The following is a 27,762-nucleotide window of genomic DNA, read 5'->3' as shown; positions in this document are numbered from 1 at the left end:
GGGGGTCCACGCTGGGAGCCCCAGTGCCAGCTGACATCTTCCTGCTGGGTGCTGGGTCTAGTTGAGGGTCCCCCGGCAGTTTTCGGAGCTGCAGAGGCAGGGGATCTTGACATCCTCGATGGGGAACTTGTAGTCATAGGTGATCTCCTCATTGACATTGATGTGCTGCTTGGAGTAGATGACAATCTTCTTCTGCGACTCCACCGTGATCACCTTGGCGTAGCAGTTGGGCTGTGGGCCGAGCAGGAGGGCAGGGTGAGCTGAGGGCTCCTGGGACTCCAACCCTAACCCTCTACCATGACTCCCAGGCACTGCCACCTGTTCTAGGACTCAGCTCTCCCTCACAGGCGACAAAGACCCCTTGCCTCTGATTGTAAGTAAGAATGAAGATGTTGGTACTAATAATCAATTCCTTCCTGGGGCTTCAATTTCCATTTACACAGCAGGTGACCCCTCACTTCTGTGCTCTAGAGAAGGGGTCAGCAAACTGCGGCCCCCAGCTGCCTGTTTCTGCAAATAAAGTTTTATTGACACAGAGCCACACTTATTCATTTATATATTATCTGTGCTCGTTCTGTTATAACAGTAGTTAAGCAGTTGCTAAGAGATGGTATGGGCCACAAAGCCAAAAATATTTACTAACTACCGAAAAAGTTTGCTGGCTCCTGCTCCAGGCCCAGAAATCCTACTAGTGCCCCATATCTGCAGTTCCAGGAGACATCACTGATTCAGTAATCCCAAATCCAAACTCTGGGGAGCATGGCACCACCCACCCAGGCTCCCAAGCCTCCACCTGTGCTCCCCTCCACCAGGGCCAGGTTGGGCCCACTGCTACGCCCAGGAGACTCTCCAAAAGGCCTCCTGATCCTGTTCATGGCTCTCCAGCCAGTGCAGCAGCCAGTCAGGCCCCCATCATCACTTGCCTGGATGGCCACGGTCCCTCCGTGTACTGAGAAAACCTACTCCTGACCCAGCTGCCAACGAGATCTTTCCCAAGGGATGGCAGATACTTTCACCCCATGGCTCAAAACCTTCCAGTGGCCTTCCCTGGCTCTGAGAGAAACTCCTCAGCTCTGTCGACAAGGCAGGGTGACTTGGCCACCCCAGCCTTGCCAATCTCATGCTCCCACCCTGCCCTCCTGCCCCCTACTCTGTCCCTACTGCCCACCCCCCCGGCCGATCCTCAAACAGGCATTCTCCCTCCCTGCTCCAGGGCCTGTGAACAGAACTCTTCCCCAATCACTACCTCACTGGGTGGTTCCCTCTCAGCCCTCAGATCTCACCAGGGAATCACAGGAACATCCCTACAGCCCCGACAATGACCAAGTCACAGAGTGGCCCTCAAAGCAACCTACACGGAGGAACGGTTTTCGTTCCTGTTTTACAGATTAGGAAACTGAGGCACCAAGACATTCAGTAAGTAGCTTGGTCACCCACTAAGTAGCGATGTCAAGACCTGAAACTAGGGTTGGGAGTGCTCCCCTGGTACTGTCCAGTCTCCTGTTTGAAACTGCCTCTGCTTGTTTGCAGAGAATCACCCCTGTTACCCACAAGCCCCGCCCCCAGATCTGCACCGTCCACTACCATCATCACTAGCCAGGGCACAGAGAGGGAACTCAGCATTGTGCAGACAGGGAAAACTGAAGCTCAGAGGAGGAAGTTTCCCTGCCAGGAGCTCCCTCCCCTCCTCCTGCACCCCTGCAACCTCCCACCCCCACCTCACAGAGGCAGGAGCAGCGTGGCCCCGTCCCACACTCACGTTGCAGCTGTGGTTAATGAAGCGAGCAAAGTTGCCGCACTTGGTGGCGTCGATGATGGTGTCATGGTCCACCCGAAACATGTAGCTGCTCCCGATGCCCTCGTCCTCATAGCGTTTCTCCCGCATGTCTGCGATCACCTAGCCGGGAAAAGGCCTCAGCACAGGATGCGCAGGTCTGTTCCCGCCCCCGCCCTTGCCCCTGACTCCGGCTAGCCCCCGGCGGCACCTACCTGGCGGATGTTCTGGCCCACGTACTCGATGACCATCTCATCAGCCGCAATGGGCTCCATGGCGAACAGGCCCCAGTCATGAATGTGGCTCTTGCAGAATTTGAGCTTTTTCTTACGGAACTGAAGGAAGGATGGAAAGAGAAGTGCGGTGAGTGCCCTGGTCTCAAGTCCCAGGCCACCCAGCTGCCCTAATGGGGCCCGCTTCACCTTGAGCTGGTTGAACTTGAGCAGGTCGCTGTCACAGCTGCCAGTGAAGGAGGACAACAGGCGGCGCTGCTCTGAACGCCTTTCGGAGCCGGCCCGGGTGGACGCATGCGGCTGTGCTGGGATGCTCATGCCCTGCCCAGGGGAGGAGGGCAGTGATGGGTCAGAGGAGGGCGGGGCTGCCCAGCAGAGCTGGCCCCACTGATCACTGTCCGTGTCCCCATCATGTCCTTGGCGACCCTGCCCTCAGCTCTGGGTTTCTGTCACCCCAACTTCCTTGCTCTGGCCTTATCTGTGCCTGTCCTAATTGTCACCACTCCTTCCCACCAGAATTGAACGTTCTCACGCCCCTCCAGTCTTCAAGGTAATGACACACCTTCTCCTTCTCCCTGGCCATCTTTTCCAGTCTCAGCTAGAAGATCTGCAACTGTTTCCGCTTCTCCAGTGAAAGATGAAGGCTGTGTTTACCCTAACCTCCGTGGTTCTCACCACGGCCCCTCTGCCCACTCCAAACATTCATAATCACACCTTTCTCAACACTCTCCAATGGCTTCCTTTTCTTGCCCACCCCCACCCCCTCCCTGGCCCAGCCCTTAGCACTTGGAGCTGCACCCCACCCCACTTGCATGATCTCCCCTCCTCACCTGCAAGATCTCATCCCTACTGTGACCTGTAATTAACAACATCTCCATCCTGACAGATGTCTGCATTTCGGTCCCTGGACCAGAAGTCTCTCTCCCCATACTTATAATACATATTCTGTGTATCTAACTGCCTTCCAGGCCTCAACTTTCCACAAACCCTAAAACCCAAGCCATCCCAGAGTAAAAGTGCCACCTTCCTTCCCACCTCAGTACTTGGGATCCAGCTGTCCAGTCCCCCAAACCAGAGCCATCCAATGCCCTTGTCTCATATCCAGTGCAGCTGCCAGTCCTACCCATTCAACTTCTTAATATTCTAATAGTGCCGATATTCTTTCAAACCATCCAATTTTTTCTTCTTCACAGCCGCCTAAGTCCAACCCACCAGCACGTCTGAAATGGAAACTGTAGCAACTATAGCAGTCTCCCCTCTGGACCCCTGCAGTTAACACTCTAAGCGGCAACTAGTGTGGGCTTTGAAAATCATAGACTGAATTAACCATGTCACCTTCATCCCCTCTCTTAAAACCCTCCTGGGGCGTGCTGTCATACATAGAATACAAGTCTAAAGTCATCACTCAGCCTTCCAGGCCCTGATGACCTGTCTCTTTGGCCACAACTAGCCTTTCCTTTCTACCCATTGAGTTCCTCCCTGCCTCAGGCCTTTGGCACATGAGACCTACCGGACTTAGTAAACCTCTGGGGTTTTTTGCAAGAGACAGGGAGAGAGATGAGAAGCATCAACTCTTCATTGCAGCTCCTTAGTTGTTCACTGATTGCTTTCTCAGATGTGCCTTGACTGGGGGCTACAGCCGAGCCAGTGACCCCTTGCTCAAGCCAGCAACCTTGGGCTTCAAGCCAGTGACATCTGGGCTTAAGCCAGTGACCCTGCGCTCAAGTTGGTAAGCCCAAGCTCAAGCTGGTGACCTCAGGGTTTCAAACCTGGGTCCTCTGCATCTCAAGCTGATGCTCTAGCCTCTGTGCCACCACCTGGTCAGGCTGTTTTAACTTTTTATTGCAGCCCTTTGTATTTCTCTGTGGTCTCTCCCAGTTATCCACAGGGCTTCTTTACTTCATTTAGGTCTGGCACAAATGTCACCTTCTCTGACCCCCTGGCTCACTAATCTGTAACCTCCTCTCCCATTTTCTCTATAAAACAGCAGATACATCCTATTTGTTCATTTATTTCCCACCCCCCATTAAAATGTAAGTTCCACGAGGAAAAGGATTTTGTTCCTTAGTTGCTGTAGCCCCGGGGCAGTGCCTGGAACACAAGTGCTCAATAGATATTTGCTTACTTTGAAAAAAGAATGAAAAAAAAAAAAAAGAAAAAAGAATGAACGAACCTTCTGGAAATGCAAATCAACTCTCTCACATCCCCCACTAAAACTCTTCAAAGGCTCTTCAGGGGCCACCCCTCACTTCTTACACCTGAGCAACCAGGTCATGCCCTCCATGTGCCAGCCCCTTGCTCCACAATCCCTTCTGCGGGAAGACCCCCCCCACACACACACACTAGCCAGGCCAGTAGACTCCAGAGTGCCTGGGCACCCAGCAGCAGTACCTGGGTGTCTGTGGGGGGCTCGTCTGTGCTGGCGCGGGTGTTGTTGAGGTATCTGATCTTGTCCTTCTTATCGATGGTGTAGAAGCCCTCGCTCCGGGCACAGCCTGTCACGTGCTCGGGGATGTCATCATCCCGTTTCTTTTTCTTAGCTGAAGAGAGGCTGGTAGGTGGATGTGGGTCAAGGGCCACGTGAACATGGTTGGAAAGCCCCTCCTGGTCCCTCATGAGACTGAACCCACCAGGCTGGCTTCTCCACCTCAGACTCATCTCCAGATGGCTGTCATACCCCACTTCACTGCCCACACCCAAGCCATCTCCAGGGGACTTTACTGCCCACACCCACGCCACCTGGCCTGCTGACCAAGTGCTCTGCTGGCCAGAACTCTGTCAGGGGTACCTAACTGCATGGCCCTGGGTGATTTTTTTTTAAATCTACTCTCTGCCTCAGTTTCCCCATCTGTGAACTGAGTTAACAATGATGTCTCTCTGAGTGGTTACCTATGCTTAGGGTGCTAAGCAGAGTTCCTGACACAGAGCTAGTGCTCATTGTTAGTTCAGTACAGCCAGGAGGATGAGGGCTTCAACCTAACGGTACTGTAAACAACGGACTATCACAGTAGTATGTGGTTAACCACCCGCCCCTGGATCTAGAGCTGAATATGCCTGGGTTCAATTTCAGCTCTGCTACTTTGTAGCTATGTGATTTAGGCAGGTTGTTTAACCTTTTATGGCCTTGGTTTCTACATATTTATAATAGGCATGAGACCTCCCCTCACTGAGCTATCAGGTTAAGTTTAGTGATGGGAGCCCGTGAAGAGCAGGCCCTCGGGTTAGTTTCTGCCACCATTATATTTTGTGAGCATGTTATTACATGTGGCCCTTGAGACCTTTTGGCTCTGGGGGTGAGCTGGGCCTGGCACAGGGGGTATGTTTGAATGCCTGCACTGAATCTGTATGGATCCTAGCCCAGTGCGGGCACAGGTGATGGTGACTTGTGCTATCGCCTTTGTGGGCATTGAGGGAGACAAGACTCAGAAAGGTAGTACTAGGAGGTATGCCTCCCGCCCCGCCCCACTGACAGGATATAGGGATGGTAGACCCAGAGTGTGTCATTGAGCCAGTCCATGCCATTATCCTGCTGCAGCAACCGCTCATAGGTGACACACAGGAAGCGGATGTCCTCCTCGTCAATGCCACCGTTCCAGATGTCATACAGGATGGTCATCTCCTCAAACTCTGTCCGGGGCCGGAAGAGGGGCTGTGGTGGGGAGAGCTCAGGCGAGGCCGAGGCTACCAGGTCTTCGTGGCGCTTCTTAGGTGGCCGGCGCCAGGGACCCCGCACCTTGGCCAGGTCTATGAACTCCTCAGTGACTTCGTCACGCCCACGGAGACCCAGAGGGATGCCCTCGGAGAGCCACTGGTTCTCTAGCTCCTTAAAGGGCAGCTTTGTGGGCTCAACTGGTGGTGGGGGTGGGGGTGGGGGAGGCTGAGGAGGCAGGGGTGGGGGAGGTGCCGGGATCCCCGTGTTCCGGAAGTCCAGGGTCACGGCCCGGGGGTCATGGGTGCTGGGGAAGACAGGGGTCTGTGGCTGGCCTGGCAAGAGCAGAAGGTCTCTGCCAAGGGCAGTGCCCCCTGGTGGCCGGACCAAGGGCCCATCCAAAGAGAGCATGGCAGGTGGGGATCGCCGGGGCCGGCCCGGCTTCCTCTTGATGGGGGGCGGGCAGGGGGCCAGAGAAGCAGGCAGCAGGGGTGGTAGCTGGGCAGGTGGCCGAGTCTGGGGCCGCAGGACAGGTACAGGCAACGCTAAGGGCAGGGACAGGGGCAGGGGCAGAGGGAGCGGCAAGCCTGTCTCCAGGAGCACCTGGGAGGGCAGGGGGCCAGGCCGCTCATCACGTCGGCCAGCTGGGAGGTGGCAGACGGGCAGGAGCAGGGGCCCACCGGGCTCGGGGAAGGTAGGTGTGAAGCTAAAGTCTCGGCCAGGTGTCCTTGGCAAGCCCCCACTGCTCAAGCTGGGGGACTGGGACGGGTAGGAGAAGGGGCTGCCGGGTACTTGCGGGGAGCTCAGGGACAGGCTGCTGCTCCCTGACAGCGGGGGCTCCCCGCCGGGAGTGGCCGGCACGGTCTCTGTGCTCTGTGACTTGGCCAGGCTGGGAGTACGTGGGGGCTGGTCCTCGGGAGTGGGCTCCAGAAGGACAGGTGGGTGTGGGGGGGCTGGGGTCTCCGGCTCAGGTGGTGGGCTGGGTGGCCGGGGTGGTCGAGGGGGTGGCAACGGTGGCTGCAGAGGCAAGGAAAGCAGCGTAGGGGGCTCGGGCTTTGCTTCCAGGTCCTCCCCTGCAGAGAGATGGGCAAAAACCAAGCCACTATTAGTTGATCCAAACACTTCTCAGTACCCTATTTCTACTGCCCTGCTATGTGCTTGATACCTGACCAACTCATAGCCCCAAGACCCCCAAGATTCTTCTGAGTATAAAGACTGCCCCCACCCCCCAACTTAACTACTCAAGGACTGCTCAACATGCAGCCCAGTGTTGGGTATACAGTAGGTACTTAATAAATGTTGAAGTAAATCAAAGGTGGAGACATGGTTGCCAGCCTTTGACATTGTCTGTAGAACAGTGTTTCTGTGAACAGGGAACGTCTTGTGAACCAAGAAAGTGGGCTCTACTATTAGATAAAATTCAAGACGTTTCTTTCCTGCAAGACTTGTCAGAGCCTTTAAATTTTTCTCCTAGCATTTACCTCCATTGTCATATAATACATTTTCTAACTTATCTGCTGTTATCTACCACCCTGCCCTAGAATGTAAGGTCTACGGGGACAAATATTGTTGTTTGTTTGGTTCACTGCTGCCTTTTTAGTACTGGGGATGTAATAAAACCTCAATAAAATACTCGTGACAATATTTAAAGACCTGTGGTTATGTAGCCATATAACAGAATTAAACATGATATACAGGTTTCTTTCCTGAAGGACTTATTATAGCTATGGACTAACCACATGTAGCCATGTGAGTTTAAATTAATTAAAGTTAAGTAACATTACAAATTTAGTTCCATAGTGCTACTCCCCACATTTCAAGTGTTCTTATGAACAATATGTCCAGTGGCTACAGTATTAGACAGGGCAGATAGAGAACATTTCTGTCACTGCAGGATGTTCTACTGAATGGCCCTGCAAGGGCCGTTAGTAAGCTCTGTGTGGCTTTATCAGGATGGGGGACTTTATCAGGATAGGAGAAGGGGCTGCCGGGTCCTTGCCAGGAGCTCAGGGACAGGCTGCTGCTCCCCGACAGCGGGGGCTCCCCGCCGGAAGTGGCCGGCATGGTCTCTGTGCTCTGTGACTTGGCCAGGCTGGGAGTACATGGGGGCTGGTACGTCCACAGCCACTCCCACCTGGCCCAATACCCCAAAACCTCCCCCACCTCCTGTCGTTAAAACAACCGTGCATGCCTGCCCCTTTTGGGAGGGAGCATCTCGTAGGCCTAACGGTCCAAGGACTGATCTGTGGGGAGATACTGTCACTGAGGAATGGTGCCAGCAATGGTCCCCCACTTTGGGGAACTAACAGGTGCTAGGCACAATGCTGCCACATCACAGGTCCTCTCACTCGCTCCTCTGGGCATCACCCATCAATCCAACTTTACAGATGAGGAAACTGAGGCTTGGGAAGGTCATGTAATTTACTCAAAGGAGACCCACCCCCACTAGCCTCTGAGGGGCTGCAGGTGTTACCTTGGGTGGACTCCGGGGACGGTGGGAGGCGCGCCTCCACTTCTCCTGCAGGGGGCTCTGGAGACAGTGACCTGGTCCCTTCCTGGTTCAGACCCGGCTCCTTGAGGGGCTCAGGACAGCTGGCCGGCTCCGTCACACCCACAGGCAGGGGAGGTTCTTCCAGCGTGGGGGTTTGCTCCTCGGGGACTTCATCCTCAGCCTCGATGTCCACCTCCTCCTCTTCTGTGCCCAAGGCCTTCCTCACCGGTGCCCCCACGGCCACCTCCTCCTCAAAGTCCTCATCAGGAACAGCAGGAGCCATGCTCTCATCTGTCGCTGGCTCCTCCTCTTCTTCCTCCTCTTCTTCCTCCTCATCCCCTGCTGCCAGCTCTTCTTCATCCTCCGAGGAGGATGATGAGGACTCAGAACTCGAGTCAAACTCGGAAGACTCAGAACTCTCGCTGGAGGACCTGGCCTCAGCCTTGTAGGTAGCAATGCTCGCCGTCTCCTCTGGACAGGGGACAGAGGCAAGGGACTCTCTCATTATCCGCTGGGCCCCAACCAGATGCTCCACCAGAGGGCTCAAATGGGTAATACCTGGCCTGAACATGGCCCTTAGAAATATGGGGGGAATGAGTGTGTGTGAACTAGTTGTCATTTTTTAAAATTCAGGTTAAATCCCACATAACAGAAAACTATTTTAAAGCATACAATTCAGGGGTACTTAGTATTCATGATGTGTACAGCCATGGCCTGTCTAGATCCAGAACACTGTCATGAGCTTAATAAGAAACCTATCTCAGCAGTAGAGCGTCGGCCTGGCGTGCGGGGGACCTGGGTTCGATTCCCGGCCAGGGCACACAGAAGAAGTGCCCATTTGCTTCTCCACCCACCCCCTCCTTCCTCTCTGTCTCTCTCTTCCCCTCCCGTAGCCAAGGCTCCATTGGAGCAAAGATGGCCTGGGCACTGGGGATGGCTCCTTGGCCTCTGCCTCAGGCGCTAGAGTGGCTCTGGTCGCGGCAGAGCGACGCCCCAGAGGGGCAGAGCATCGCCCCCTGGTGGGCAGAGCGTCGCCCCTGGTGGGCGTGCCGGGTGGATCCCGGTCGGGCGCATGCAGGAGTCTGTCTGACTGTCTCTCCCCGTTTCCAGCTTCAGAAAAAAAAAAAAAAAGAAACCTATGCCCTTTAGCTCTTATACCCCTGTCCCCCAACTCCTTTCCCAAGCAACCGCTGGTATACTTTCTGGCTCTATGGATTTAGATTGAATTATGGACATTTCATATGAATGGGATCATATGGTATGTCGAGTGTGTGTTTAATGAGTTCACATTGCAAAGGCAAGAAATTTTGTCCCGAAAGTATTGGCAGCTCTTGCTTAGGCTCTGCCCTTGGCAGAGGGACCCAGGGACACAGCCTACCCTGCTCACCTCCGTCTGAGTCTTCTTCCTTGTTACTTGCCTCCGACAGGGCCACGTCTTCATCATCATTCTTAGACTCTTCCTGGCCGTCACTGTCATCGTTGTCGTCATCCTGGGGGAGAGGGATGGGTAGGTGAGCCACAGGGTCCCCCTGGCCTGGCCTGGCACCCCAGGCCTCCCCAACCTGAATGGCACCTTGTCTGACGTGGATGAGGTGGAGGAGGAGGAGGAGATCTGGCTTCTGGGGACTTCATCCTCTTCCTCTTCCTCCTCCTCCTCCCCCTCTTCATCCTCCTCAGTGCTTTCCTGCTCCTCCTTGTCAGAGGCCGAGGATGAGGGTGAGGTCGTCGAGGACCCCGAGGAGGAGGATGCCGATGATGATGAGGACACCGACAATGACTCCTTCTCGTCCTCCTCCCCGCCACTGTCCAGCTCCAGTGGCCGAGCCGGGCGCCGTCGCACACCCACGCCCTTGGGGTCTCGCTTGGCGAGCTCGCAGGGGGCATCTGCCACGTCCCGGTCGCGTTCACGCTCAGACTCTGTGTGTGGGGGGGGGGGTGTCAGAACTTGGCTGGGAAGACACAGGAGGAGGAGAACCCCGGATCTGGTGGCAGACAGGGGCCACGAACCTTCGTCCTCCTCATCCACTGAAGTAGAGGGCCGCAGCCGCTTCTGGTCTCCGGAGGAGGTCGTGTCCGGCGGTTCCTTCCTCTTGACCTTGAAGGACGGCAGGCGGATGGCCCCGCGCAACCCAATGCCCAGGCCAAGACCCTCATAGCCCAGGCCTTCACCCTTGCCCCATGACTCCAGCAGGCACGAGGTGATGCGGTCCTTGGGTTTTGGGCGGTCCTCATCCTTGTGCTCGCCTGACTTCACTGGCGTCAAGGAGGCCTGGGGTGGGAGAGAAGGGGGACAGTCACATGGTTATGATGTTGTAGTGACCCCATTGGGTGGCCCTCCCTGAGCGGCCTGCCTTCCTCCAATAGTGACAGCCACAGGGTAATTGACCACTTCCTTCCCCAGAACCAGACAGCCTTCTCTGCGCACCGCTCAAGATACCTCCGGAGCTGGCCGCTTCATTGAACCTTTATTTTCTCCCCTGCCAAGCAGACTATGACAGCCACCTGTACCAGATCGGCGGCTTTCCCACGTAGAGATTGGAATGCATGAGAAACACACTGTAAGGGCACAGTTGTATGGCTAATATACAAGCTTCACAAGATGATAGTCACACCATCCTTTTCTGGGGGTCTAGGGAGCAGAGTTTCCAGGGACGTGTCTTGGGAGAAGAGAGGTGCCTGGCTAGGTTCCTGCCCTCTCACCTTAGCCATCCGCTCCTTCTTGTCCCACCACTCATCGAAGGCCCGGAAGGCCACCACCTCCACCATCTTGCGGTTCAGGTCACGCTTCATGATGGCCTTGAGCTCTTTGAGCACTACCAACAGGACACCATCCACAGTGGCCTTGTGTGGGTCCTCCTGGCGTGGCATGTAGCCTGGCGGCGGCACTGATGGATCAAACTTGGGCAGGGGTGGCCAGGGCTGCCCGCGACCCGGGCCCGTGTTACTCAGGGAAAAGGGGCTCCGGTAGGGGGGCAGATTGACAAACTGTAGCCCGGCCGCAGCAGCCATGAAGGGTGGGTAGGGGCAAGCGCCCTGGCCGGTCATTAGACGGCTTAGCATCTGGGTTTGCATCTGGAAGGACATGGGCATGCCGCCCCACTGGCCACCCAGCACGTGGCTCATGTCCACCTGCATCACAGGAAACAGCCCGGGCGGGAAAGGCGGCAGAGGTGGCAGGATGGGTGGGGGCGGGACGCCTGGTGGCGCTGGCAGCGGGGGTGGGGGGACGGTCACAGCTGGGTGGGCTGGGGGCGGTGGAGGCGGTGGAGGTGGCAGAGGTGGGGGCATGGGGAAGCCAGGCTGTGGTGGGGGTGGGGGTGGGGGTGGCGGCGGGGGCAGTGGCGGAAAACCAGGGGGCGGGGGCAGTGGCAGGTTCGGGGCCAGCACGGACGGGGCTCCCACAGCCGCTGACCCTGGTGTCACCACCATGGGCTTGGGACACTCAGCGCTGGTGATGGGGGCTGAGGGCATCTCATCATCAGAGATCTCCATGTCCTCGCCGGAGGACTGCTGGCCCTGGGGAGAAAGGGAGACAGCAGTGAGGGGGAGCCTGGGAGGCCAGGCATGTGTCTGGAGCCCCCTCTGAACACCAGAACACTGGAGAAGGTTCCACAAGACTGTTCTGCACGACTGCACTCTGCAGCTCCGATCCTGGTCTTCTCCCTCTGCACATTTGCCTTAGCAAGTCATTTCACCTCTCTTAGCCTCAGTTTCCCCAGTGGCACAAACGGCATCATAGTATCTCCTGCCTCATGGGATTATCATGAGGATTCAGTCATTTCTCAAAACATTTACTCAGCAACATTTACTGTTCTATGTGCCAACAACAGTGATGAACAAGACAGACAAAATTCTTGCTCTCACAGAGCCAAACTTCTGGAGGGAAGAGCCAGAAGGTAACCAGGGTGAAGGGTGAACAATATCATCTGTCCTGGAGAGAAAGCAAGCAGGGAAAGAAGACAGGTGAGAATAAGAAAACAGTTTCAACTGGAGAGATTGTTTCAGTTTGTATTCAGAGAAGGTGATACTAATTATTAACAACTCTGTAGCATTTTCTGTGTGCCAGCCATCTTTCTAAGCACTCTGCATACATCAACTCAATTCATCCTCAGAAGAACCCTTAAAAATGGGCGTTTATCTCCATTTTTACTGAGAAAATTGGAACACAGAGAGCTTAAGTAACTGGCCCAAGGCCACACAACCAGTAAGAGATGGAGCCAGGGCCCTGGCTCCAGGGTAGCTCACATGCTTAGAGCATTGTTCCGATATACCAAGGTTGCGGGTTCAATCCCTGGTCAACGGCACACACCAAAATCAACCAACGAATGCATAAATAATAAGTAGAACAACAAATTCATGTTTCTTCTCTCTTTAAAAATCAATTTGGGGGGGGAGGATGGAGCCAGGATTTGAACCAGGAAGTAGCTTGGGAGAGATAGAAGGATGGAGCCAGGATTTGAACTAGGAAGTAGCCCGAGCCTGGGCTGCCAGCAGCCTGCTAGCCTCACCGTGGCAGAGAAAGCCAGTGGAGGCGTGACACCTGAAGGGGAAGGGAGGAGTAGCAGTGCTAAGGGTAGGTACATAAATAGAGGTATGTCTTTGTGTTTCCTTCATTACTCTTTCCACCTAGTATGGGCTAGTATGGGGCTCTCTCACTTTTTTTTTTAATATTATTTTTTAAGTTGAATTTATTGGGGTGACATTGGTTCATAAAATTATATAAGTTTCAGGTGTACCATTCTACAATACATCATCTGCATATTGTACTGTGTGTTCACCACCCCAAGTCAAGTCTCCTTGTATCACTATTTATCCCCCTTTACCCTCTTCTACCTCCCCCACTCCCCTTTCCCTCTGGTAATCACCATAGTGTTTTTGTTTTTTGTTTAATCCCTTCACCTTTTTCACCCAGCCCCCAACCCCCCTCCCCTGATAGCTGTTAGGCTGTTCTCTATCTATGAGTCTATTTCTATATTGTTTGTTTATTTTATTCATCAGATTCCTCATTAAAGTGAGATCATATGGCACTTGTCTTTCTCTGACTGGCTTATTTCATTTAGCATAATACTCTCCAGGTTCATCTATGCTGTTGCAAAAGGTAAGATTTCCTTCCTTTTTACAGTTGAGTAGTATTCCATTGTGTAATTATACCACAGCTTTTTTATACACTCATCCACTGATGGGCACTTGGGCTGCTTCCAAATCTTGGCCATTGTAAATAGCACTGCAGTGAACATACGAGTCTCATTTCTTATCTGCACTGTAGCCTCACAATGTGGGGCTCAACTCCTGTTCCTTGACAAGTGAGGAAACTCTCAAGAGAACTGAAAGCCACTGGCCCAAGAGGCAGAGCCAGACAGAAACAAGGCTAGGACTCAAGCCCAGAATGTCCACCCAGTGAGGGGCTGTTGTCAGGATCTGGGAACCTGGGACCTGGTAAACAGGGGAGCCAAAGATGACTCCAGCTCTACAATGGGCACTACAATGGGCAGGGGCCCCTTTACAATGGGACACAGGGGGAAGCATGGGGGGTCCACATTGGTGGAGGTGGGGCAAGAAGGCAAGCAGGGGTAGGGAGAAAAGGGTCAGGCTACAGTGTCAGGACGAGAAGCCAGAAGATACCCTGAACGAATCTGGCTGAGGAGACAGCCTTTGTAGTCTGGAAGACCCGGAAGTGTGTTTGAAGGCTGAGGGAGCACGGTCTATGCAAGCTGTAAGGTCAGAAGTCAGCCTGCAGATGAGGGAAGCCTCAAAGGAAAATGGGGGGGATACACCAAACTTATGGCAGCAGCAGGAAGCTCTGGATCTTGCTAGGTCCCCTCTATTCTCCTTCCCTCCATATCTCTCCCTCTCTCTCTCTCTTTCTCCCGCCCTCCCTCCCTCCCAGGGTCCCTGAACACATGCTGAGAGAGGGGCTGGCAGGCTCAGCCTGGTATTCAGCGACAGCACGCAGTGGGTTAACTAGGCTGAGTGGCCAGCCAATCAGGAGACCGGGACCTGCGCTACAGCCCTTGGTCAGCCCTCCCTCCACCCCTTGGGCGCCTAGGCGTGAGAACCCATAGGAACTAGCCGCAGAGCGCCCAGCACCAACCCAACAACCCGCGCAGTGCCTGGGGCTTTCCTTGCGGCACCTCCCTTAGAGACAGTCTGAGACGACAGGTGCATTCACCATCCCATTTTACTGACAACGAAACTGAGACTCAGAGAGGGAAAGTGCCTTCCCCAAGGTCACAGAACCAGTGAGTGGCAGAGCTGGCAGTCAAGGCCCAAGGCCTGGAGCCTGCAGTTTTAACCACCAGTCTCCCGGAAGAAAAGGAATCTGCCCCCGCCAGCCCTCGGGGGGCCGACGTGCGCTCTCTCCAGCCGCGGTTGGAACTTCGGGTTCAGTCCCGAGAAGCTGGTATGCTGCTCTCCCGGCTGCCAGCAGGGGGCTCCCGAGCGCCAACCCAGAGGTTATCAGGACTCCCAGGCTTCCCTGGGCTAAGGTCTTCAGGCGTCTGGACCTCAGCCTCCCCTCCCCTACAGCGACAGGGTGGCAGAGCCCGATCCCTCCGACTCCTCTGTGTCTCCCAGTCCTGGACCCGCTGGCCAGCATGGTAAACATCCTCTAACCCCAGGCAGCAGAGAGGAGAGGGAAGAAAGCAGTGCCAGCAGCCCTCACCTCTGCACACCTGTCAACTCCCCCTTCTTAGACCCCTTGGCACCTGAAACCACTTCCCCAGAACTGCCTGGAGGCCCTCTGGAGCCCCAGCCAGCTGTAGTCCCCTCCTGGGCAGACCAAGTTCTTCTCTGTTCCTCCCTGAGGCAGCCAAACTTGCCTAATCAAAGGGCCTGGGAAAGGGGCACCCCCTTCCCTGCCGCCCACAGCGCACCGAGCTCTGTCTAAGCCTCTGGCTGCTCAGGTCTCCGGGAGAGGGGAGGGCAGGAGCTAGTGTCTGGACCAGGAGGGGGGAGGAGAGGAGTTGAGGACAATGACCTAATACCCCCCTCCCAGAGAATATGGCACATAGCAACCCTCCACCCCCAATCCTGAGGCAATGAGACCCCAGGAGAGGGTGAGGAGAGTGGAGGGTGGACCCCTTGGCCTGCTCTTGGCTATGGCCCTCCCCCTTGGCTAGCTCTTAACCCCTTCACTACTGGAGCCAGAGAAGAGGGGAGAAGGGAAGTTTCAGTGTCCGCCCTGCCTGCCTGCCAAGGTTCTCCATCCCTTCCAAAGGCACCAGGTTGGAGGAGACTGTACTCCAGAGCTCCCACCTTCTCTCCAATCTTCCTGAGCCTCAGGACCAGTCCTGACCATCCCCAAGCCACCCAAGAGAGAAGAGGGCCCGGAACCATTACCACAAACTGTACTCTCTGGGATCTCAGCAAACTCCTACCAAAGGTCAAGTCAGAACTGAACCCCAGGAAGAGCCCTGACATCCCGCACCTAACAGGGAGAGAGCAACAGAACTAGGTCATGTTTCCCTTTTCTTAATGGCTGCTAGGGAGCTCAGAGCCAAACCAGCTGCTCAGTCACGGCCTGGTGCTTTCTGTATCCTCTTCTTACTCTCCCCATATATTGACCTGTTATTTTGGCTGCCTAGCCCTGTTGCTTCTATGTCTTAGCTAGTTTTCCAAGAGGATCATGTTTCGAAGGGGCAAAGAGGGAGACACAGACAGAGATGGACAGACATGGTGGTACCTCATCCATCTTCTCTGAGGTTGGGGTCCTGTCTCCAGCCAGGTCCAAGGCCACCTCAGTTGTTGGGCCCAGAAGACCTGTAGGGTCCGGGGGGCCTGGCTCAGGAGGGGGCCGGGGCCCCAGCCCCAGGTCAAGCTCATCGTCTTCATCGGAGTCCGGCAGTGGCGTGGGGCTGATATCCTCCAGGCCAGTGCTGGAGGGGCGTGAGGAAGGCGGCGTGGGGCCTCGAAAGCCAGGCTGGGAGTTAGTGCCGAAGGGGGCTAGTGGGGACAGCTGGGAGGAGGAGGAGGAAATGGGGCTGCCCTCCATCTGCAGCTCCGTGTCCGAGTCCTGCTCTGGGAGGAAGGGCAGCTTAGTGCGCTGCTCCTTCAACAGCATCTCGATGCGCGAGTCCAGGCTGTCGTGGGGCTTCTCCAGCCCTGCAGGGGACGACTCCAGCGTTGGAGTGCCCGGGCTGTCACAGGGCTCGGGGCTCCAGCCGAAGGTTGGCCGGCCACCCAGCTCCATGCTGTTGGTATCAGGGGGCGGCGTGCCGGGCGGCGTGCCTGGCTTCTCCTTGGCAGGGGGGTCTGTGGGCAGCGGGGGTGGGGGCGCAGGTGCTCTCCGGAATTCCCCACTGTCACGGGCCCCAAAGGCGGCTGTGGTGGTAGGTTCCTCGAGGGCTGGGGGGAAAGGGTGCACAGGGGTCTGATAGGGAGAGAAAGCCGACTTGAACGTGACTCCAGGAGTGGGGGTTGCTGGGGCAGGGGGTGGAGTGTGGGCAAAAGTGGCTGAATCCTGTGGCTGGGCCTTGAATGGTGGGCCGCCACCGGCCCCACTGCTGCTGACTGTCCCGAAGGGGAGGTCCACGGAGCCCCTGAAGGCAGCTGTGGCCCCCGCCACCACAGTGACTGCAGAAGAATTATGGACATAATGGTGTTCATGGCGGCGGTTGTAGGCATCCGTAAACTTGCTCTCATGGCGCCGGGCCTTGAAGGTCACTGTGGGGTCCTGGCTAAAGAGGTAGGAGGGTGTGGGCTGGCGGCTGGAGTAGTTGGAATCCTGCGAGAAGGGGGTGCCCAGGCGTGGGGTGAGCGGTGTGCCCTGTCCATAAGAGTTCGGTGTGTCCAGGCGACAGCTGGAGTAAGCAGTGTCCTGGGAGAAGGGTGTCCCGCCGCTGTTTGGGGTGACAGAGGAGGAGCCAGAGCCACAGCCAGTAGACAGGCCACCATCCTTGAGGCGCTTTAGGGCATCTGACAACTAGAAAGAGAGAGAGAGGGAGGGAAAGAGGGAGAGAGAGAGAGAGAGAGAGAGAGAGAGGGAGGGAGGGAGAGAGGTGTGAGAGGATGTGCAATGGAGTCCGGTTCTTTTCCCATCTCCCTCTGGAGCCCAGAGCTCAGAGCCAAACTGGTTGCTTTCAGAAAACTGCAACATGGTCAAGGTTGGTGGGGGGACGACTGAAGAGGAGTGTCTGGGGGGTCCTAACCTTTCTCTACTCCTGGCTAGGCCAGTTATCCTCAGGGACTCTCGAGGGGTTTTTCTAATCCCTGAAGTAGGGAGAAGAGAGCATCCTGACATCTCGGTCTGAACTGACATTTTCTCCCTGTCTCCGGCTGGCAGCAATCACAGACCTTCCAGGCAGGGGTGGCAGCGGTGGCAAGGAAGCAGGGAGAGCTACAGTCTTGGGAGTGGGGAGGGGCCTCCCAGTGTTTTAGGATTTAAATAATATGACATGATAAATTTGCCTGATGAAAAACCCATCTGACCAGCAAGTGCACAAAGTCTCTCCATTCCAGAAAAGCTACCTCTGAGGAGGGCTGGGCTGGGCCCCCTCAGATGAGTGTCCTGGGAGGCAGGGATCAGGGAGAAGTCAGCCTTGCTCTGAAAGGAGAGACGTGGGCGCAGGGGTAGGGGGAGCCCAGGACACTGGATGCAGCAGTTTCAGCATCAAGGGGTTCAGGGGGGCTCTGGGCCTGTGGGAAACCGGCCTGCATGTTGCCAGGCTCCTTCTTCCTAGGCCCTGATGTCCAAAGCTGGAGAGGGTAAAATGGGGGTGGGGCCAGGTCAAGGGGCTGGTGATTGGGGGGAGGGAGGAAACTGATGGTGCTCAACCCACCTGCAGGGTCTCGTTCACTAGCGGAGAGACAGCATCCAGCTCACCCACAGGGAGGGTCTGGGGTGTGTATCGGCCTGTGACCAACAGTTCATAAAACCGCATTCGGGTTTCCCCTGCGGAGGACAAGGGAGGTAGGGTTCAGCCAGGTTCCTGGATGGGGCAGGACCCACAAGCTGGCTTCCCTGTGGGTCCCTGAGACACCAAGCCTGGGGAAGCTGTATGACCATAACCAAGTTCCCACCTCCCTTTATATCTCAATCAGGTGTCCTAGGTGCTCCACAAAGCTACTGAACTGGATGATTTTTCTCATTCTGAGACTCAAAATGTAATGCCTCATGGGGCTGGAATTCCCCCAAATACAGAAATGCCATCTCCAACACAAAGCCCCTTCCTGTCACCTGGATGTCCAAAGAAAGAGTCAGGTCTTCCACACCTGTCCTTTTACCTTCCCGTTTAAGTCAGGGCCTGGGAGCACGTGGAGAGGAGAGATGACAGTTTGGGGAGCCAGGTGACCAGCAGTTCATAAATCACACTCTAATAGCAGGTTCCAGTGAACTCCGCAACCTCCTCCTCTGACCAGGCTCCCCAGCTCTGAGGAGCTGGTCCCACTGGGCCCTGTCTGGTAACCTACTAGCCCTCCCAGTAGAGAGAGGCCTCTACAGACCAGGGGGCCCCAGATCACTGGTATTTATAGAGCCCTGTGAAGCAGCTGCTTACATATGCAAAGGAGACGCATTCCTTGAGCTACACTTTACATTTTAGTGGTCTCTTTCTTGAAATACAAACTTAGTTTGCATTCTCTAAGGGCCACTCTTGCCTCCCCCCCCCCCAATGAAATTTTGATGAGAGCTGGTTGCTCTTTGGAATGGGGAGGGGTTCACATTTACTTCTCAGGACTGCAGCCACCCAAGGGGCATGTAGACTCAAAAGGGTCTGGACTCCCCTCACAGAGACTGAGAAACTAGAGCTGGCGGTGAAGAGGGCTGTGCCTTGGATAGGAACCTAGACTTGTGCCCTTAGGAGACTCAGAACTAGGTAGAACTCAGCAGAGTTTATGGGACAACAGTGCCCGTCAGGACCAGCATCTCTCCACAGCACCCCAACCCCAACAAGGTCTGAGAGACTCAGTCAATATGCATTCATTATTAAAAACAAAAATAAAGATTTAGAGTTTTCTGTCTCGGGTTTTGTGTGCCCTGGTAACTCACAAAACCCCCTGGAAGTCTCCCACTTAAGCCCACCCAGAGACTTCAAGGGGCTCTGGACCAAGTCACAGTATCTACCCAGCCACAGTGTCTGCCCAGTCCTCAGAGTGCCCAGGACATATCTCATCACCTTCTAGCTTGGTGGGAACTAGAGGCCTTGCTCACCCCTCCAGCCAACATTCAGGAGCCTGCAGGGACCCAGAGGGTGGGAGGGAGGTGTGGCCTCCCCAGCAGGCCTCTCCCACTAGCCGCAGGGTGAGAGTGAGCACAGAGCCTGGGAGGTGCTGCTGTCTCTTTAAGAGAGAGGAGGGAAGAGACGGTGTCAACCCTAGAGCACCCAGAACAGCCCGCCTGGCACTATCTGGAACATTATCAATGAAACCACACTCTGGGCCCAGATTGGTTCCCCTTCCAGGGAGAAGGGGTGGCATGGAGTGGGGAGAAACACCCTGGATCCCTGGAGAGCTCTCTTTTTAGTTGAGGGACCTACTCCTTATGCATTTAAAGACATCCTAGTGACTCTCCTTCAGCTCCCCCTCACAAATAAACAAACCTAGACTCCACCCCTCACACAAAGGGCAACACTGGGAACTGTCTAAACCCAGGCCACCAGGGCTCTAGAGAGGCCTTCCCTGGTGTCAGCAGTGGGGGAAGCCTCCAGGTGGTCCCGAGGGGTGCAGTGGCCAAGGACCCACACATTTGGTAAATTATAGCTTGTCTCCTAGCAACAGACAACATATTTAGCTGCATGTGACTCTACCCACAGGAAGGGGGGGAGGTTGTACTAGGGCACCCAAGGAAGAGTGAAGGGGTCCCCAACACTGCAGGAGGGGCTCTTGGAGGAAAAAGAGCCACACTGATAAGTCTTGAGCTCCTCGGTGGTGTCCTGAGCCAGCCTGCACTCACCTTTGGTGTCCAGCTCCACGTGGATGATATTGCCCATGACCGAAGTGCTATGCAAGTGCTGAACTGCCTCCTTGGCTCCCCGGACCGTGGCAAAGACCACCTTGGCAATGCCCAAGTGCTTCTTGGTCTTGGGGTTGTACAAAATCTCCACCTCCTCCACTTCCCCATACTTTTTGCACATATCCCTCAGGAAGTTTTCTCGGATGTTATCATTCAGTTTGGCAAATGTCACCTGCTTCGGAGGCACCGGGCCCACGTAGAACTCATCGATCTGGCAGGAGATGAGGGGGAAGGGAGTTTGGAGAACATTGAAATCAAAGGGAAAACACAACATTCCCCACTGGCCTGCCTACTGAAAACAATGAAAGGTAAAAAAAATTTAAAAAAAAAATTTTTTTTTTGGAAAAAAAAAATGCACGCGGGCGGGCCCGGGAAGCGGAGGATTAAATCGTTTGGAACGTGGAAGTCCTCTGGGTTCGAAAGGAAAGGGGAAAAAGAAACAGTTTCTCTTTACCCACACCCCCATTCTGGCCTTCTCTCCCTGCTGCCGGGTCAGAGGCGACCCCTTGGGTTAGGAAACTGTCCCTCTAAAGCTACAAGGCTGGGAAGGGGGGCGGGTCCCGGGGCCAAGCCCCCGGACTGGCAGGAGTGAAGTGGGGACCCAGAGCCCCCAGCTGGGCGGGCAGGACATTGTATCAGCACCTTGATTACAGTATCACCGCAGTGTTACTCTGTTTACAGTAGCTCAGAGAGACGCCCCTCTCGCAGCAATCCCCCCTCCCCGCCAAAACTTCCCGGTCCCGAACGGCGGGAACTCAGAATCCGGCTGGGCTCGGTCAGGACTGGCGTTATTTTCGAACTCGGGGAGGGGGAGGAGGGACCACTGGGACAGGGGGGTCCTACCTTGAATTTGGGCACCGACAGCTCCAGCTCCTTGTTTTTGGTCCAGATCCCGACCACCCGGGGATCTTCGACAATATCCACCGGGCGGTTGCTGGACATCTGTGGGGAGAAATGGGGGAAGGGGCGGATGGGAGGGCCGGTCCCATTCCCCAGGGGCAGAAGCAGGTCCCCCCCCCCCAACCACTCCAGGCACTTGTCAAACTCGAGGGCTGGGGACCAGGCTGACAGTTGGCCGGGTGGTCGGGACGGGGTCTCCAGGCCACTCGGACCCTTCTCCTTGGGCACGGCTGAGGGTGGGTGGGGGCGGCGGGAGGCGCGCCGGCTACTCACCGCCAGGCTGAAATGCTGCCCATCGTAGCGGTACAGTTTATGGTGTCCCTTTTTCAGAGCCGGGTCAATCATCAACTTGTAACTTCTCCAATGGTGGTTCCTCCTCTCGCCCGAAGGGCCGGGCTGCGGCGGGGGCTGCTGGTGGTGGTGGTGGGGGTGACTGTTCTCCATGCCGTTAACCCAACCTGAAAATGAGCAAGTTGTTGTCGCCGCCGCCGCGGCGGCCGCTTCTACACACACGCGAAAGAATCAAATCGTCCAGCCTTCACCCCCTCCCACCTTACCAGCGCGCCCCAAAAGGCGCTGTCTCCTTGGCTCCCCCCAAAATAAGAATGGAGCAAGAGAATAACCCTTCCGGGAGAATTAGAAGCCCGCCCGCTCGGCCACCGTCTCAGGACGGCAGCAAGGGGCTCCCGGGGGCCCCCGGTGCAGGCTGGCGGGGCCCGGGGCGCCGGGAGGACGTGGGCTCCGGCCCATGGTGCCCGCCCGGCCTCCTGGCGTGGCGCGCACTCACTCGCTCGGCCCGGCTCGGGCGCCGGGCTCGCGGCAGGCCTGGCGCCGCCCGCCCGCCCGCTCGGCTGGGGCCCCGGGGCCGGGGGCTCGAGCCGCGGGGCTGCCGGCCGCGGCCTCTCCCTTCCCTAGCCGCGCTTACATCCCCGCCGGGCGCCGGCCTCCCTGCGCCGCCAGCCAGTACATGGTGTCCCCCGCGGGAGCCGAGGCCGGGGCTGCCGGACGAGGGGCCGGGAGGGGGGAGCGCCGCCGCCGCGGCTGCCGGGCCCGGAGCTGCTGCCGCCGCCGCTGTTGCTGCTGCTGCTGCTGCCCGGGAGGCGGCTGGCGGCGGAGGCTCGGCTCCCAGTAGCCGCACATCCCACAATACACCGCTAAGGAGCCCGACCCGAGCGCTCACCCTCCTCCTCTTCCTCCTCCTCTTCCTCCTCCCCTCGCCTTCCTCGCCGCTTCCCCAGGCACTCTCCTGGCGGCGGCAGCTGCGCCGCCAAAGCCCCGGGCCCCAGCGGCCCCCCACCCCTCACTCGCGCGCTCCCACACTGCCTCCCCCCTCCCCAGGGGAAGGCCTTTTAATTTATTTATTCTGCTGGGACCTAGGTGGGGGTCTTGGCGGGCGAGGGAAGGGGGGTCTCCCCGGACTCTACCTCCCGCCGCTGAGGCTACCCTCCGAGCCGCGGTGTGCGCCTCCGGCCTCCACAACTGTTTCCAAACTGCCAAGGCCGGAGGTGGGCTCGTGGGGGCTCAGGGGACAGGACTGGGGTTTTGGGGTGTAATTGTGTGTCTGGAGGCTTGAGCCGCGGGGGGAAGCAAGACGGCTCAAGACGAGTTGCAATCGAGGTATCTCTGCTCTGGCTTCCTCTTCAGCCCCGCGACACCCCCCCCCCGGAGCAGAGCTAGCGAGGGGAAACCAGGATTTTAACCAAATTAGCATTCACATTCCTAGGAGGATGCAGCCTTCGCCTGGACCGAGCTGATAGGAGCTTTTTGCTCTGTTTTTATTTTTGGAGAGCAGCGCCCTGTAATTGTCCACAACACATGCTTCTTTCCCCCCACCCCTTCCTCAAGCCACCAGCAGAGGAGTCCCCCTTTTTTGCATTTATCTTTTCCTTCCCCTTTCTTTATTAAAGGTCCGGGAGTGGCGGCGGCCAATCAGCGCGCGGCTTCCATCTTGTGAGTTCAACTCCGAGGCTCCTGGGCGTCGCGAAGACGCATTTGCAGCCCCCTCTGCCTCTCATATCGGGTGGCCGAGGCGAGAAGCCACCTCGCTGGGGCTTCATAGCGGTGTATTTCATATTGGGGCTCTTTTCGGGGTTTGTAATTTGGCCGTGGGTAGGTAATTGGCTGGAGCAGGGCGGCAGGGCGCGGCAGCCAATCAGCGCGCGGCTTCTATAGGGCTTGAGTTATTAGACGCTGATCTCAAAACATCCTTCATCAGACACCAAGGAGAGGCCAACAGATGAGGGGAGCCATTTTTCTGCAATGGAATTAAATGGCCAAGTGGGTTTTTCCTTTGTTGCAAATGGGGAATGTTTTTCCTTTGACTCCACCATCCAGTTCAGGACGCCTCAGTGTTGTGTTTAACATTTGTCAACAGGCTAAAGGACTCACAATTGGAAGAATGAAGACTTTTTTAAAAGATCTGGATTTTTCCTTATGACTTGGAATCCATCTTTGTCTTGTGTAACTAGGTCATAGCACACCATTAATGTCAGCAGTTAACAATTTTGAATTCCAAAAAACCTAAGTAAATGACATTTATTTTTTTCTTCCTTTTTTTTTCTTGGGTGGAGGGGGGGAGCTTGGAGCTGTCTTAATCTGTATTCTCTTGACTGAACAATAAATTTTTAAATATGTAGTTTCCTCTATTAAACACTTAAACCTGGCCATCTTATTAACTCCTTCTGCTCTCTTTTTTAACAAGGTAATGTTTTAAATGTATAGTTTTAGGACTAGCGAAATGGCAGCAACAAAAATTGTAAGCAGTTGTTAACTCTTTTTAAGTTTTTAAAAACCTTTTACATTGTAAGTACCCAACCATTCTGTCCTTACGCAGTGCAGTTTTCATGTTAATGTTGCTGAGATGTCCTTAATTTTCTGAACCTTCATCTGCATGTATGTCTTTGTCGCTCTTGTCTAATATAAGCCAGTTAAAATGTTTTTAGACGATTTTGCTTTTATAAAGCTAAGACTTCGGCTTTAAGCTTTTGAAAATGTTTACAGTAATAAATGCTAGTCAGCTTTCTTCCCAGTAACATGTACACTTTCTTTGAAAATCGATCTATTTGAAAAAAAACCAGCTGTTTTTCTGATCTTGGTAGAGGGGTGGGTGAGGGAGGGAAAGGAAGACCTCTTTGTGTAAAGAGACTAAAGCCGTCACAGGAAAGTAGATTAAAACTGGAAAACAAGTCCTGGCTGGTTCGAACCAAACACCAACGTTAACTCGCGAGTATTTTCTATGGTGGTTGGGATGGCCGCGTGTCTTTTTGCCTTTTGTTTGATTTGACTGTGTATTTTCGCCTTTTGTCTCTTAATGACGGTCACACCATTGCTATATCCAGAGCAGTAAACAGCCCTCAGCGAAGCCGCCTTTTGCCAACCCAACCCTGGAAAGGTTACAGAAGTGGAAGGAGCAGAAAATGCCATGAGAGTGTAACTTACAAAAAGGTAACAACAAAAAAGACACTACCATTTCCCAAAATATTCCCAACTAAACAATCCCCCAAAGATATTTTTTCAATAACACCTCCCAGCCCTCCGCCCAACTTGTTCGTCCAGACTCCATAAGCACCGGGCTGAGCGGGTAAGTTTTTAAAAAAGAAAAAAATGCTTTTGCCCTTTCGAGGAAATCTTTTTTTCTGAGCAGGCCAAGGGCTGCAAATGTGTGGGAGCTGCGGGGTGGAGGTTTCTGGAGCTTTGTGTTTGGCAGCCAGGTCCGAGAGGGTGGGGGGCCGACCCTTTTGCCCCTTCTGCCCGGGAAGCGGGAAGAGGCTCCCCAAGTGACCCCGGACATGTGTGGAGCTGCTTGCGCTCGTCCCTCGCTCTTCTAAGTCTGAGCCTTGGTGGGGATAAGAATTTGAAGTGCTTTGGAAATGGGGGAAACTCAGAAGTCGAGGGAACGGCCACGCCCGATCTAGCGCCCCTTTCCTTTCGGACAGGGAGGTCTGGCCCTCTGGAGCCGGCGCTTCGGTGCTGCGGGGCGCGCCTGCGCTTCCTAAGCAACAAAGAACAAAAGGCCGGCGTCCATGTTGGCACCATGACGCAGCATCTCTCCTGCCTGCAGCCCGGGCGCCGCCGGTTCTGCGGGCCGCGCTCGCTCCTCCCTCCCAAACACGAGTTTTATTTTCAGGTTCAGAGCAGAGCCGCCGGCTGGGGCTGGGGCTGGGGCCGGGCGGCTCATGGCGGCCGTTTCCCTCGTCTTTCCTCCCTCCTTCTCTGGTTGTCGTTGGCTGCCCTGAGCCAGTGGGGGGTCCCTGGGCCGGTCGCGGAGGCCGTTTCAAGGACCTGGGGCCTGGGGGCGTCGTGCGCTGGGGCTTCCGCGCTCGCCTCCGCGGGGCGAGGCAAACAGACCGGCGCCATTTCGCGCGCCGCCCGCGGCTCGGGCGGTGGCGGCCGCTGTGCGCCAGGCAGGCGGGCGGAGGGAGGGAGGGAAGGAGGGAGGCCAGCAGCAGGCGGCGGGGGGAGGGGGGAGGGGAGGCCTGCGCTCCGGCGCCCACGCTCCAGGCCGCTGCCGCCGCGGCCGTGGATTTCCCTGGCCCTGAGGCCTCGACGCCAAGCCCGGGCTGCGCGACTGGCTCGGACCCCACGCCCGGGCCGGGGGCCCTGGCGAGCACCAGGAGGCTGGGCTCCCCCTCCCTCCCGCGCAGGAGCCAGTAGCAAAGAGCCACGGGGCTGCTCGGCGCTTCGAGGCCGCCCCCTGACCCCGGGATGCACACCCAGGCCTCGGCGCCCAGGTCTGGCTCGCAATCGCCCTTTGATAGTCGAACCCCAGGCGCAGGGGGCCCCCTTTGTCCCCACTTCGGGCATGAGGCCCTCTAAGAAGCCACCGACGCTGGTTGTCCAGGGCACGCCCTCAGACCCGGCGCTCTTGAGGCTGAGGTGGGGGTTGAGGCCCGCGGAAGGCTAAACCGGCACACACACACACACACACACACTCACACTCACACACCACCCCCCACCCCCGCGGAGTGCTCCGAGGTAAACCCTTCACGTCTCTAGCTCGTCCTGGGGGAGGGGATGCTGCCGGGCGGGCCTTTGAAAATGCAGATGAGTCGCCTCCTGCTGCTCGTCTCCCAGGCTGAACCTTGGTGACTCAGCCCCCCCACCCCCCTTTAACCATTCCAGAGTGAGGGTTCCTTGGCAGCTAGTAATAGGGGGGTGGCGGCATTTGTAAGGACCCCCGTCCCCCAGGAGATGCTGTCTGGTTTGTGGCCGTCAACTCCCCAGTAAGCCCTCCGGCTTCCCTCTCCCGTCTCCCAGGCTCTGGGCCAGAGAAGGAGCAACATGCCGGTACCCAAAGTGGACCATCCTCCTCTGACGGCAGGAGCAGGCCTAGTTTGATTCTGAGAACCCTCCTCCTAAGGTAGGTGTGAGCCCTTTCCCAATCTGCAAGGGAGATTTGGGGGGCTTTGGCCTGGAGTCGTGGGAGGCCTCAAACCCGCCAGGCCGGTTCTGCAGCCCCTCCCCCACACAGATGTGTGGGACTGTGTGTGTATGTGAAATCGGCGGCCTGCCGGGACCGCTGGGCCCATCCATCCCGCCTGTCAGCTTCTGTTGTCAGGAGTCGGGGGCGGGCAGTTCTTTGCCGGCTTTAGTAGCACAGGGGAGGCAGCACTGGATAGTTCTTCCCAGTGATGTTTTGTGGTGGGGGAGGTCCCTGGATGCCTCTGGAAGACACCTCTGCTGCCGAGAAGCCGGGTCCTGCCCTCGCCCTTCCTTCCTGACCCCAGTGGGGCGTGGGGAGTGACTGTATGAACTGGCCTCTTCCCTTCCGATGTTTCGCTGCTAGGAGGTGGAGCAAGGACCTGAGGTCTGGGCCAACTTCCTCGCAGAGTTTTCTTACCTTTTCTGCTTCCTGGGAATTCCCACGATGCCACCTCCACCCCACCCCCAAACCAAAATGAGCCCCGTCTCTAAAGTCACACAAACCAGCTAGTCATTTACCTGCTGTTACCTTGTAGGTGCTGCAGTCTCTTGGCCCCTCTGCACTACTGGGCTTAGGTCAATGATTTCAAACAAGAGTGCAGCCAAATAGCACAGAACTGATTCTGGGCAAGCCCTCGACTTTCTGATTCAGTAGATGGGGCCTGAGAACTTGCATTTCGAACAGGTCCCAGGTGCTGCTGACACTTCCTTCTGGGAACACATGTTGGGCTAGGTAACACCTGGGGTCTTGTGAGGATGAGAGCTGTTGGCCTCCTAATAATGGCAACTCTCCTAACAAACGGTGTGTGCAGTTTCCTTCCTCTGTCTCCTGTCTCTGGGAAGCACCACAGCTGGAGACGGTGTGGCCCTTGATCTCTGACCCCTACCCCATGTGGTCTCTAGAATGTGGTGACTTTGATGAACCATTTGGGTCCAGGTGCCACACATTGAATCGCCTGCCCCATTTGGTGTGGCTTGGCTTGGCTTCAGTATCAGATCCGCCGTGCCCACTTGCACGCCACCCCTTAGTGTAAGGGCAGACCTGAGGTTTGGGGGAGCCTGTAGGACCCTGAAGTTTTATTGCGGGCATCTTGTTGGTTAATCAAGGGAGGCTGCAAGTCAGGTGTCTCCTGGCTTAAATCTCTACATGCTGGTGACCATGGGCGAGTCTTCTAAGATGACAATGATGCGTGCTGAAAAGGGTGTTGGGAGGATTAAGTACAATTAAGGGGGCTGGCCTCACATTCAGGCTGCACCCTTGTTCACCTCCATTCCCCTGTGGCTGGAGGGGGTGGGCACTGGGCTGCCTTCCAGCTCCTCCCCCACCGGCCTGCCGGGAGCACGCAG

At 56.1% G+C, this 27,762-nt stretch overlaps 1 protein-coding gene and 1 long non-coding RNA gene across 9 annotated transcripts in view; one reads left to right on the top strand and one right to left on the bottom strand.

Moving 5' to 3' along the window:
- Positions 1–45: 45 nt before the first annotated feature.
- Positions 46–22,193, bottom strand: SETD1B (SET domain containing 1B, histone lysine methyltransferase). 4 transcript variants are annotated; one of them, XM_066260637.1, is made up of 17 exons: positions 22,175–22,193; positions 21,268–21,452; positions 20,938–21,036; positions 20,035–20,305; positions 17,924–18,036; positions 15,829–17,067; positions 10,848–11,663; positions 10,155–10,416; positions 9,721–10,064; positions 9,535–9,637; positions 8,130–8,618; positions 5,478–6,729; positions 4,399–4,558; positions 2,197–2,328; positions 1,990–2,109; positions 1,760–1,897; positions 46–231 (listed from the first exon to the last, which is right to left on the bottom strand). In XM_066260637.1, exons 2-17 carry the CDS (start codon positions 21,436–21,438, stop codon positions 58–60), a joined length of 5,883 nt encoding a protein of 1,960 aa, XP_066116734.1. In that variant the 5' UTR covers positions 21,439–21,452; positions 22,175–22,193; the 3' UTR covers positions 46–57. The 4 variants fall into 4 exon arrangements, with proteins under 4 accessions (XP_066116734.1, XP_066116732.1, XP_066116735.1 ...); XM_066260635.1 differs by lacking the exon at positions 22,175–22,193 and adding an exon at positions 21,920–22,153; XM_066260638.1 differs by lacking the exon at positions 22,175–22,193 and adding an exon at positions 21,782–21,890.
- Positions 22,194–22,960: 767 nt separating this feature from the next.
- LOC136325768 (uncharacterized) overlaps positions 22,961–27,762 on the top strand; it is a 41,626-nt gene continuing 36,824 nt past the window's right edge. For 4 of the 5 annotated variants that reach the window (XR_010729307.1, XR_010729308.1, XR_010729309.1 and 1 more), the window contains exons 1-3: positions 22,962–23,518; positions 24,333–24,438; positions 26,251–26,353. This is a non-coding gene — a long non-coding RNA (uncharacterized lncRNA). Of the gene's footprint in view, positions 23,519–24,332; positions 24,439–26,250; positions 26,354–27,762 lie in introns of all 5 variants that reach the window. The other variant, XR_010729310.1, reaches the window with a different exon arrangement.

This window comes from Saccopteryx bilineata, chromosome 2, assembly GCF_036850765.1.
Source record: "Saccopteryx bilineata isolate mSacBil1 chromosome 2, mSacBil1_pri_phased_curated, whole genome shotgun sequence".
NCBI lineage: Eukaryota > Metazoa > Chordata > Mammalia > Chiroptera > Emballonuridae > Saccopteryx > Saccopteryx bilineata.
This window is presented reverse-complemented; position numbering and strand designations above follow the sequence as displayed.